This window comes from Procambarus clarkii, chromosome 58 (assembly GCF_040958095.1).
Source record: "Procambarus clarkii isolate CNS0578487 chromosome 58, FALCON_Pclarkii_2.0, whole genome shotgun sequence".
NCBI lineage: Eukaryota > Metazoa > Arthropoda > Malacostraca > Decapoda > Cambaridae > Procambarus > Procambarus clarkii.
The window spans coordinates 18,440,273-18,453,420 of NC_091207.1; the positions used below are offsets into that span (position 1 = coordinate 18,440,273).

The window sequence follows — 13,148 nt, forward strand, 5'->3', positions numbered from 1 at the left end:
ATAGAGAGGGGGAGAGAGGGATGGATGGATGGTGTGGGCAGAAACAGTGGTTTCTGGTCATAGCTATGACTAGCTATGACCAGAAACGTCCTAACCCAATCAACCCATTTAACCCATCGAGGCCGCTGCATAGAAGACGTCAGTATTACGGTGCATTAATTTGTACTTGCATTTCTGACGGATTAGTCTATTCCGTAACAAATATGACGTACTATAGGTCAGACGACGGGCTGGATTGCACGTACTGTCAACAGTTTCAACAAGGCTAGGAGGAGGAGGGGCTGTAGAGCTAAGACCTCACTCCCCTTCTCCCGTAGGTCAGCTCTGATAGGTAGGCACAAGGGTGGTGGTAGTTTAGTGGGCTTCATTACCTAGCAGTGTTCACCTAGTAGTGAGTACTGGGACGTGAGGTCTGTCTCTTTATGCTCGGCCTACTGGCTTTGTTGTATTTGTTCGTGGTGCTGCTTTTTGCTTGTTTGTTTTGTAGCTCCTCTCACTCCTCCTCCTGGTAATTACCTTACCAGTACTGACGGCCTTATCCCAATAGAATTGTCTCAAGAACATAACATGTTGGAACCTTTTTGGCGTGTGTGTGTGTGTGTGTGTGTGTGTGTGTGTGTGTGTGTGTGTGTGTGTGTGTGAGTGTGTGTGTGTGTGTGTCACAAAGGTTACCAGCAAGGCTGTTCATACTACTCAAACTTCCTCACAAAGTTTATATCACAGTGATTGGCTGCTCTCTTTGGGGACGTATCCCCCCCCCCTCCCTTCCCTTTTCCTGAGTGTGTCTGTGTATCTACCCAGCTACACAGCCTAGCTGTGAATCTCGACTCTTACATAGGGTCGAGATTCAGCTCTTGGATCCCATCTACCAACATTTTGTAGACTGGTGCACTAGTTATTAAAATCTTTTGGGTTTCTATCATATTTAATTCTTGTTCATTCCCCTTTTTTCCCTTATTGAAGAGTTTTCTAATATACTCATGGCTACCTGTCTTCCCCTCGTTCGTCTATCCCCTTTCAAAGTTTGTTTACAAACATACAGGGCCACGTGATCACTAGCCTGTACTGGCAAACTTTGGGTGCATTATAAGGATATCATCATGAACACGAGAGTTAATAAAGTAATTGCAAAGCTCCAGGTACTTCATGCCAACGGGTCTGAAAGGTCTAATAACTGGGCATTCGGTGATGTAGTGCGGGAAATCATGTCACAGTTCGTACTCGCAGAATTTGCACCTGGAGTGCTCAGGATTGGGAGACCCGTCACCTGTAGCCACCTGCCACAGGTAACGGTAACCCAACCTGATCCTGGCAACCACTGTGTCGCACAGTCTGGTGAACGTTTTGTGCTGCCCATAAACATAGGTTTCGGATCTGAACAAATAATAGCTCTTCATACTGGTGCTTTCAGGCCGCTTGGAGTCAATAATATCGCTCCTATCGGACCTGAGTGTTTGGAACAATATAATCTTTACAGCAGAGATTGGGAGGGGGGGGGGAATAGATGGAGATAGATTTCACCAGACTTTGAGAGTCTGGTGAACTCTACGGATACCTCCACCCATGTTTTATTTATCATTTCCCAACCGAATCCTCACTTAACATTATACGATTCCACCTCACACTCCTGGCAATCTTTTGGTTCCAATAACTACAGCTTCCTGGGATTAAAAAGCGTGTTTCTATTAAGTGCGCACGTGCGTAACTGGGGTTTTGAATGCGTGCGCACGTGCATAACTGGGGTTTCGGGTGCGTGTGCACGTTCGTAACTGGGGTTTCGGGTGCGTGTGCACGTTCGTAACTGGGGTTTCGGGTGAGTGCGCACGTGTATAACTGGGGTTTCGAATGTGTGCGTAACTGGGGTTTCGGGTGCGTGCGCACGTACGTAACTGGGGTTTCAGGCGATATAAGCGGGAAATGTGAAAGAAAGCGTGTAGTGAAAGTAACGGGAGGCTGCAGGGAAGATTTCACAGCAAGATGGATGAGCATCCGCCACCAACAAGCTGCCCTGACTTGTCACCCACGACATACACAGAGCAATTCGAACTAGAGTGTGGACATGATCATTACCTTAATAATTATTTAATACACTTAAACGAGGCCTGACGAGTCACGCCAACGTACGTGACATGCTACAAACGATGTCGTTCAATAGCTTCCGGTGTAACATGTCCTGTTGAAGCATAGCTAATGAACACGACCCAGGAGCTGGGATACGAGGCCCGGCAGCTGGGATACGAGGCCCCCAGCAGCTGGGATACGAGGCCCAGCAGCTGGGATACGAGGCCCCCAGCAGCTGGGATACGAGGCCCCCAGCAGCTGGGATACGAGGCCCCGAAGCTGGGATACGAGGCCCAGGAACTGGGATACGAGGCTCAGGAACTGGGATACGAGGCCCCCAGCAGCTGGGATACGAGGCCCAGCAGCTGGGATACGAGGCGCAGGAGCTGGGATACGAGGCCCAGAAGCTGGGATACGAGGCCCAGCAGCTGGGATACGAGACCCCCAGCAGCTGGGATACGAGACCCAGGAGCTGGTATACGAAGCCCCAGGAGCTAGGATAGAACAAGATACCAAGCCACTTGATTCACCTGGGAATCGAACCCTAACACCTGACATTCGAGAAACAATTCACATGACAACACTGAAGTCATAAACATTACCCCAGACAGCGGCTTGTCGTTCCATCAATACTATACGAGGCTCGTTCGGCTGCCTTACATAGTCCATAGGACTTAACAACCGTGAGCGCTGAAGGTAGGTTGTTAGAGGGGGTATTATCTTGCTAATTACCGGTAATGTACCTGTGTTAATCGTGTGTTTGTAAATGTGTGAGTGATTTGAGGTCATTGTTGAGGCTAACAATCTTGTTTCAATAAGGGAGAACTAGGTCTTTAGAGGGAAATTAACTAATTGTTAGTGGCCCCCCACTAGCTAGCTATTTATTAGTTATTTTTATTAGTTAGTTATTAGTGTTAGTTACAAATATTTTCAGAGCCGCATGGGCAATAACACAATCTTATTAATAGTTACTAATGGTCACGATAGATATAGTTACTACTGGTCACGTTAGATATAGTTACTATTGGTCACGATAGCAATACACTGTTTTTATTTCTACTAGATTTTTTTTTTAAATTGACAATGCAATACATACATATATATTATTTTAATACATTTATATATAATATTATATCTTTTTTTAGTCCAACATTGAATAGCTTCTAATTCTTTCAGCGGCGACCGGCGGTCTTAACACACATGTGTGAATGTTATGTAAGTCTGTTTAATTTTAACTTTATTTTAATACTAATATTCGTTTTTATCTTTTACCGATCTTCCTCTTTTTGGTGCTTGCTTTTAATATTACCATTATTATTATTATTTTTCTCCTGTGTCTTGGGTTTTGTCCTGACCTTTGACCTTTGACCTGACCTGAACCTGTTTTTTTAATTCCTTGCTAACTTGGCATCTCATTTTGCCCCTAGTTGGGGTGACCCTGTTTTACAATATGGTTTGTTTTAGACCTACACTCAATTGTACACACAGTCCGAATTTTATAGTTTGCATGGATTTTAAGTAATTTCACAAGTGTGGGTGTGTATATATATATATATATATATATATATATATATATATATATATATATATATATATATATATATATATATATATATATATATTGCTGTATGTAGGAGTGTGAGATGAAGAAAGAAGAACGTCTGTTGCTTGAATAGATCAATGTTTAGCATGATAACTAACCACCCTCTTTCTTATAACTTTCCTTAACTATCGTTTGATCTCACCAACCAAGATTTTGCCCTCTCGTGTGAGGAGCAGTAATGGCCGGGGTGGACGGGTATCTAGGGGGGATAGGGGTTACGTCGGGACCCCTATTTTAAGACCCTTGCTGTGATAGGTAACATAGGAGGGGGAGAGGACGAGGGGACAAGACGAGGGGACAGGACGAGGACGTGTTTATCGGCCCTGGCAATAGTCAGGGATGACGCGAGATTACAAGTTTCCACAGTAATGTTTGTCACTAAATGAGTTTTCTGGGTGATGTGTTCTGAATGGGAGTCTGGTATGTTCCCTACTCTTAAACTCACTCCAACGCCACATTTCTCTATAAATACACCTTAAGACACAACACTTCTCTACAAATACACCAGAATACACAACACTTCTCTATAAATACACCAGAATACACAACACTTCTCTATAAATACACCATAATACACAACACTTCTCTACAAATACACCAGAATACACCACACTTCTCTATAAATACACCAGAATACACTTCTCTATAAATACACCAGAATACACAACACTTCTCTACAAATACACCAGAATACACTTCTCTATAAATACACCTGAATACACAACACTTCTCTATAAATACACCAGAATACACCACACTTCTCTACAAATACACCATAATACACAACGCTTCTCTATAAATACACCAGAATACACCACACTTCTCTACAAATACACCATAATACACAACGCTTCTCTATAAATACACCAGAATACACAACACTTCTCTACAAATACACCATAATACACAACACTTCTCTATAAATACACCATAATAACACTTCAAATAATTCCAGATTCCTGCCTTTCATTCGCCAATCCACCCTATCCAGCAGCTAATCACCATACACACAATAATAATAATTTACTGTGTCGCGGGACAGGCAGTCAGTGTATATATATACATATATATATCGAGGCTACCTACCTTGTGTAGCTTCCGGGGTTCAACAGCCCCGTGGCCCAGTCTTCGACCAGGCTATCCCCAAGATCAAATTACTGACCCTTCCCAGAATGCAACCCTACAAGAAGCTAACTGCTAGGTACCTATTTGCTGCTAGGTGAACAGGAGCACCGGGTTGTAGGAAACGCGCCCAATCGTTACTGTCTCGCCTATGGCATAATGCCCAGTTTGAACCCAAGAAAATAACGCATGAGAGAGAAATTTAAAATATATTTACAGCAATGTTTAGTCCTCTGTAGGACTAGTGACTATTGGCTTATTGACGAATGAAAGAAAATCATATTGTGATACAGACACAATCAGAGACAATTAGAGACCATTGCCTTAACAATCCTGCAATGAATAAATTGAACACTGTGGAGGCAAAAATAAATTATAACGGGTCAATATGCCCTGTAACGGGTCAATATGCCCTGTAATGGGTCAATATGCCCTGTAACGGGACAATATGCCCTGTAACGGGACAATATGCCCTGTAACGGGACAATATGCCCTGTAACGGGTCAATATGCCCTGTAACGGGACAATATGCCCTGTAACGGGTCAATATGCCCTGTAACGGGACAATATGCCCTGTAACGGGTCAATATGCCCTGTAACGGGACAATATGCCCTGTAACGGGTCAATATGCCTTGTAACGGGACAATATGCCCTGTAACGGGACAATATGCCCTGTAACGGGACAATATGCCCTGTAACGGGACAATATGCCCTGTAACGGGACAATATGCCCTGTAACGGGTCAATATGCCCTGTAACGGGTCAATATGCCCTGTAACGGGACAATATGCCCTGTAACGGGTCAATATGCCCTGTAACAGGACAATATGCCCTGTAACGGGACAATATGTCCTGTAACGGGTCAATATGCCCTGTTACGGGTCAATATGCCTTGTAACGGGACAATATGCCCTGTAACGGGTCAATATGCCCTGTAATGGGACAATATGCCCTGTAACGGGACAATATGCCCTGTAACGGGTCAATATGCCCTGTAACGGGACAATATGCCCTGTAACGGGTCAATATGCCCTGTAACGGGTCAATATGCCCTGTAACGGGACAATATGCCCTGTAACGGGACAATATGCCCTGTAACGAGTCAATATGCCCTGTAACGGGTCAATATGCCCTGTAACGGGTCAATATGCCCTGTAACGGGTCAATATGCCCTGTAACGGGTCAATATGCCCTGTAACGGAACAATATGCCCTGTAACGGGACAATATGCCCTGTAACGGGTCAATATGCCCTATAACGGATCAATATGCCCTGTAACGGGTCAATATGCCCTGTAACGGGTCAATATGCCCTGAGAACCACGATACAGTTAATAACCAATACATCATTATTGAGGTCAATAACATTAACCCTTAAATGGCGCCGAACGTCAATGGACGTATTTGAGTTGCTGAAAGGACAATACAGCTCGCGATAATTGGCATTAATCACTATGGAAAAGTGTGAGAAATTAGTTCTAAACATATTTATAGTTATTAGGATTTAACACCTTGCCATCTATATCTGAAAATCATTATATATGCATATTTTTGGGGGCAATTGAAATCCTCGTTTTTTTAAGTTTACCATTAAATATTAACAGTTTTCGTTGAGTAAGAGAAAACTTTAAAGGCAAACATTTATAAACAAAATCCAGGACTTGATAGGCTGAAATCAAGATAGGAAATTTTGTATATTAATGGGAATGTGTGTGAAGTTGTTGAAATGTTTTGTCCAATATATATATATATATATATATATATATATATATATATATATATATATATATATATATATATATATATAAATATATATATATATTCTTGTTTGAAAAGCTTGTTTCCCAAATATTTTAGCTTTGTCCATATGGGGAGTAACTGTAGGGTTAATAGATATATCTACTTTATGTACATGATTGGTATACCATATTTCTCGGGAATATATCAAACTTACAAATTCCTTCAAACACTTAATAGGAATATGCATAGGGTTCCTTCTCGACACGCAATGGGGGGAATTCTGGGTTCGAATCACGGGAGGGACAGAAATGGTTGGGCACGTTTCTTTTTACCTAATGCCTCTGTTGACCTAGCAGTAAATAGGTGCCCGGGACTTAGGCAACTGTTGTAGGTTATATCAATGGACTACCCATAGCTGAGTGATTAGTTTCGGCCCCACAGAAACATGGGGTCCGTGGTTCGAGTCCCCTAGAACCCAGGTGAATGCAATGTTATGAAGTTATGAACAATATTGTTATGAACAACCTAGGTTGTGTTTCAGTGCTCATAAAGTTAAATAAATGCAAATTACGCCGCAATGATTGAGGAAAGATGTACGGGTTTCGTAATTAGACACGTCTATGCTCGATACATCACAGTCCTGGACCCTCAATGTGTAAGCTCTCAAATGACACTGGTAAATGCTATGATCTCTAGGGGGGAGAGGTGGTCACAGGGGGAATAAAGAAAACGGGATGTGGGTGTGGTCTGAAGCGCAAGAGGAAGCCTGAGACAAAACACGACAGCAACTATAGGAGGGGGACTGCACAAGATTGAATTTAAAGTTGGACGTCTCACACACACACACAGACACACACACACACACACACACACACACAGTACCTGAGTGTGTACTCACTCAGGTACTCAGTGGGTGGAAATTTGAGTATCGAATGACTACTGCGGAAACTGAGTACCCAAATGAGCCACAGAGGCATTAGCAAGAATCTTTTGAGTGTCAGAGTAGTTAACAAATGAAATGCATTAATCAGTGATGTGGTGGAGAATGACTCCATACACAGTTTCAAATGTAGATATGATAAGAGCCCAGTAGGCTCAGGAACCTGTACACCTGATTGGCAATTGAAAGGCGGGGGCAATGAGACAAAGCTCAACCCCCTGCAATCACACATGAGTACTACAAGGTCAACACACATACTGTCTACTCCTCAAGACAATTACCATAATTGGTTTAAGCAATTCCTAAATAACTCAACACCCTGGATCGAGATGTAGAGTTTTAATAAACCTAATAAAATCGCCCAGATACAACACAAACAAGGGATTTGGATTTTTGGATTTACCTTTTACAAATTTTACAAATTTACAAAAAAATTACTGGATTTTTACAAACCTTTGGATTTACCACCATTCAAGGCTTAGTAAAAAAATGGTTCATACATGATCTAATAGTCAAATGCAATGTTTGCAACATTGACAGTAATTCATTCTAGAGTCTATATCAGGACAGTGAAATCTAAATATCAAAATGTTCTTTACATAGAAGTAATAGAGTAAACAGAGTACATAGAGTAACCAAATCTGTATATTTAGCAACAATTCTGTGCAACGTGCATGCACAGAATTCTTGAATTTCAGACATGTGGAATTACTGTTAATCGCTGATAATATAGAAATTACTGTGAATTCAAACAAAAATTACTTCAACACACAAACCTCCCGTCATTAATGGTTGACAACTTAACCGAATATCTTGAGTTTGATATTATTACAAGGATTCAAACCGGATATTTCGCAACGTAATTGATAGATCTCCTTAGTCATGGTAACAAATGGTTTCCCCTATCAACAGATAACGAAATTACTTTTAATTTAATCTTCAAGAACAGTGACTAATCACAGACATTAATATCGTAGATACCACATCGTATCGCAGATACTATGTGGTATGGTGTATGTAGTATAACATACTATGTATCACATATGTTGATACCACATACTCTGATCACGAACTCTTAGGAAACACAAGACACCACCAAAGAAGTTAAAGGACAATCAAAAGGTTAAAAAATTTATATGAAAATTTAAAATACTTTTTTTTTGCATATGCAAAATGTAAATAGAATATCTTAATATTTACTCACAGTAAAGGAAGCTCTCACGTGCACGATGGTACGAAACTAATGGAATCTTGAGTACGTCTTCATACGTCCGAAACTATACATAACGCGTCGATAGATAAGATAAGACCTCACACCCTCACGAACCATATACACTCTTCAGATAATATGTGTAGTGATTGTTCGTTACTTGGTAAGGGTCCAGGATAGACCCACACACCGTTACTGGTCTTTCATGGTTGTGGGATTTAGTCCACCCGCGTTACTCCGATTTATTTTCATTACAGAGGATATAAACCAACAGATTTTGACACAAATCCCAAGTACTCAGTTGCCCAGACCACACACTAGAAGGTGAAGGGACGACGATGTTTCGGTCCGTCCTGGACCATTCTCAAGTCGATTGTGATGAGGAAGTAAAGACAGGCAATAAATAGGCAAGAGAAGGGTGAGGAGCAAAGGTGTAGTAGAGGGGATAGTAGGAAAACGAACTATTTTCCCTACTCAGTACTCAGCTTCGAGTCCTAACTCTTGGAACTCTTGTATTCATAAAGAAAGGAAAAGTACCGGTAATACCATTCTGAAATGTGAGGAAAAACGTTGAAGCAAAATATCAGAGGCTCATATATCAGCAAGTATGATGGCTTCACTACACAAGGGAGGTAATACAGCAGACTCAAAATACAATTGACCAGCCCCAGTCAACATGGTTTAAAAGGAGGAAGATCCTGAAATTGCTATATGGTATTGCTCAAGGAATATGCCCTCTGAGACGAGAGAGAGAGAGAGAGAGAGAGAGAGAGAGAGAGAGAGAGAGAGAGAGAGAGAGAGAGAGAGAGAGAGAGAGAATCACGTATACATGAGAGATACTTCAATGGCAGGTGCCATGGCAGGTGCCATATGTGCACAATATACAACTAACAAAAATTCCACAGGAGCCGTCATGAGGATTCGAACCCATGCGCCGGGTATTCCCAGACGCACACATTGTATCCGGGTATCAGTGTGAGTGTACACAACAGTGTGGTGTGTACAATGTGAACACTTGAGTGTGCGTGTGTACACTTGAGTGTGCGTGTGTACAGTGTGTGCACAAGAGTGCGTGTGTGCACGCTAGTGTGAAAGTGAAGAAACACAAAGTGAAGCGTGGCCGAACAAAGGCTTCATGCATCTCTTTGTATTTAATACACAACTTTGACCGGTTCGCACAAATCGGAAAGTATTAAGTAGATTTTAACTTTCTTTATTAAACTCCGTCAACTTCCAGTAAAGTTTTAATGCCCAAAATAATATGTTCTGAAAACGTACACTACGACCAGCAGTGGCTTGTAGTGTCCAGGTGGCTTGTAGTGTCCAGGTGGCTTGTAGTGTCCAGGTGGCTTGTGTCCAGGTGGCTTGTGTCCAGGTGGCTTGTAGTGTCCAGGTGGCTTGTAGTGTCCAGGTGGCTTGTAGTGTCCAGGTGGCTTGTAGTGTCCAGGTGGCTTGTAGTGTCCAGGTGGCTTGTAGTGTCCAGGTGGCTTGTAGTGTCCTGGTGGCTTGTAGTGTCCAGGTGGCTTGTAGTGTCCTGGTGGCTTGTAGTGACACAGGTGGCTTGTAGTGTCCTGGTGGCTTGTATAGTGTCCTGGTGGCTTGTGTCCAGGTGGCTTGTAGTGTCCTGGTGGCTTGTAGTGTCCTGGTGGCTTGTAGTGTCCAGGTGGCTTGTAGTGTCCAGGTGGCTTGTAGTGTCCAGGTGGCTTGTAGTGTCCTGGTGGCTTGTGTCCAGGTGGCTTGTAGTGTCCTGGTGGCTTGTAGTGTCCAGGTGGCTTGTAGTGTCCAGGTGGCTTGTAGTGTCCAGGTGGCTTGTAGTGTCCAGGTGGCTTGTAGTGTCCAGGTGGCTTGTAGTGTCCTGGTGGCTTGTAGTGTCCTGGTGGCTTGTGTCCAGGTGGCTTGTAGTGTCCTGGTGGCTTGTAGTGTCCTGGTGGCTTGTAGTGTCCTGGTGGCTTGTAGTGTCCAGGTGGCTTGTGTCCAGGTGGCTTGTAGTGTCCTGGTGGCTTGTAGTGTCCAGGTGGCTTGTAGTGTCCAGGTGGCTTGTAGTGTCCAGGTGGCTTGTAGTGTCCTGGTGGCTTGTGTCCAGGTGGCTTGTAGTGTCCTGGTGGCTTGTGTCCTGGTGGCTTGTAGTGTCCTGGTGGCTTGTGTCCAGGTGGCTTGTAGTGTCCAGGTGGCTTGTAGTGTCCAGGTGGCTTGTAGTGTCCTGGTGGCTTGTAGTGTCCTGGTGGCTTGTGTCCAGGTGGCTTGTAGTGTCCAGGTGGCTTGTAGTGTCCAGGTGGCTTGTAGTGTCCAGGTGGCTTGTAGTGTCCTGGTGGCTTGTAGTGTCCAGGTGGCTTGTAGTGTCCAGGTGGCTTGTAGTGTCCTGGTGGCTTGTAGTGTCATGGTGGCTTGTGTCCAGGTGGCTTGTAGTGTCCAGGTGGCTTGTAGTGTCCTGGTGGCTTGTAGTGTCCAGGTGGCTTGTAGTGTCCAGGTGGCTTGTAGTGTCCTGGTGGCTTGTAGTGTCCTGGTGGCTTGTGTCCTGGTGGCTTGTAGTGTCCTGGTGGCTTGTAGTGTCCAGGTGGCTTGTGTCCAGGTGGCTTGTGTCCAGGTGGCTTGTGTCCAGGTGGCTTGTAGTGTTCTGGTGGCTTGTAGTGTCCTGGTGGCTTGTAGTGTCCAGGTGGCTTGTAGTGTCCAGGTGGCTTGTAGTGTCCTGGTGGTTTGTAGTGTCCTGGTGGTTTGTAGTGTCCAGGTGGCTTGTAGTGTCCTGGTGGCTTGTAGTGTCCTGGTGGCTTGTAGTATCCAGGTGGCTTGTAGTGTCCAGGTGGCTTGTAGTGTCCTGGTGGCTTGTAGTGTCCAAGTGGTTTGTAGTGTCCTGGTGGCTTGTAGTGTCCTGGTGGTTTGTAGTGTCCAGGTGGCTTGTAGTGTCCAGGTGGCTTGTAGTGTCCAGGTGGCTTGTAGTGTCCAGGTGGCTTGTAGTGTCCAGGTGGCTTGTGTCCTGGTGGCTTGTAGTGTCCTGGTGGCTTGTGTCCTGGTGGCTTGTAGTGTCCTGGTGGCTTGTAGTGTCCAGGTAACGCACAACTTACCATTTTTTAACGTATTCTTAAATACGTTAAATACCAAATACCAAAACGGTATTCTTTACAATGTATTAGCGTCGTCAGAGGGTTTGTGTGTGTGCGTGTGTGTGTGTGACGGTGTGTGTGTGTATGTGCGTGCGTGCGTGCGTGTGTGTGTGTGTGCGCGTGTGTGTGTGTGTGACGGTGTGTGTATGTGCGTGCGTGCGTGTGTGTGTGTGTGTGTGTGTGTGTGTGTGTGTGTGTGTGTGTGTGTGTGTGTGTGTGTGTGTGTGTGCGGACGTGTGTGTGTGTGTCTTCAGAGATCCCATCCTTCTTCCCCAAGCTTGTAATTTGGACTTATCTCCTGCTAACCTTATTGTGAATCACAAATGCCTTTTCTTACAAGCCATTTTCCCCATAATCTTCTATAGTGCCAATGACACAGCTGCATTTTGTTACAAGTCGCTGTAGGCCAAACAAAAGCCTTTGCTACATTTATTAACTCAATTTTATTCTAACTCAGCCAATCAGAAAAAAAATCACTAACATGTGTGTTTTTTATTCATTTTTTTAACCCAGCCAATCAGGAATCACTGACACGTATTCTTCTGTCCACAGCCAATCAGAAGCCGCTGACGTTCGATGATGTGTACAACCAATCATCGCCTACCAACTGCACGGTGTACTGCGGCGGCATTACCAATGGACTGTCTGAGGAACTTATGCAGAAAACGTTTGCGCCTTACGGACAGATTCACGAGATCCGGGTCTTCAAGGATAAGGGCTACGCCTTCGTCAGGTCGGTGATGCCCAACCACTTCCTTCGTCTTAATCAAGTTTCTTTATAGAGTTTGTGTTGTCAAGTTGAATCCCTGAATATACGATATTTAGCAGTTTTATCTCTGAATATACGATAACCAATTTTATCCCTGAATATACGATAGAATACACATAGGTCTACAGGTAGAAGTCAGCCTATCTAAGAAATATAGACTTGAGAATTCCTCGTTCAAACCAAGTATATATTATTTATCAGGAATAAATACTAAGTCATTACGGCTATACAGCACTGGGAAGGGATCAGGATAAGGATTTGGGATAGGACGGTGGATTAGGGGAAGGAATGGTGTGAATTTATGGTGCAAAAGCAGGCGATAAGTCACAATAACGTGGCTAAAGTATGTTGACCAGACCACACACTAGAAGGTGAAGGGACGACGACGTTTCGGTCCGTCCTGGACCATTCTCAAGTCGATTGTCTCGACTTGATGGAAATGATGGATTGTCTGGACCATTCTCAAGTACAATCGACTTGAGAATGGTCCAGGACGGATCGAAACGTCGTCGTCCCTTCACCTTCTAGTGTGTGGTTTGGTCATTATGGTGCAAAATTCGTTATAATCATCTTATGCGTTTTCCAAGATCTTCGTTATGAGAAAT

At 43.7% G+C, this 13,148-nt stretch overlaps 1 protein-coding gene across 1 annotated transcript in view; it reads left to right on the plus strand.

Moving 5' to 3' along the window:
- Window positions 1–1,100: 1,100 nt before the first annotated feature.
- LOC123767936 (cytotoxic granule associated RNA binding protein TIA1) overlaps window positions 1,101–13,148 on the plus strand; it is a 36,358-nt gene continuing 24,310 nt past the window's right edge. Inside the window, exons 1-2 of the mRNA XM_069306758.1 lie at window positions 1,101–1,335; window positions 12,327–12,507. Of these exons, the coding sequence (XP_069162859.1) occupies window positions 1,101–1,335; window positions 12,327–12,507 (416 nt within the window). The remainder of the gene's footprint in view (window positions 1,336–12,326; window positions 12,508–13,148) is intronic.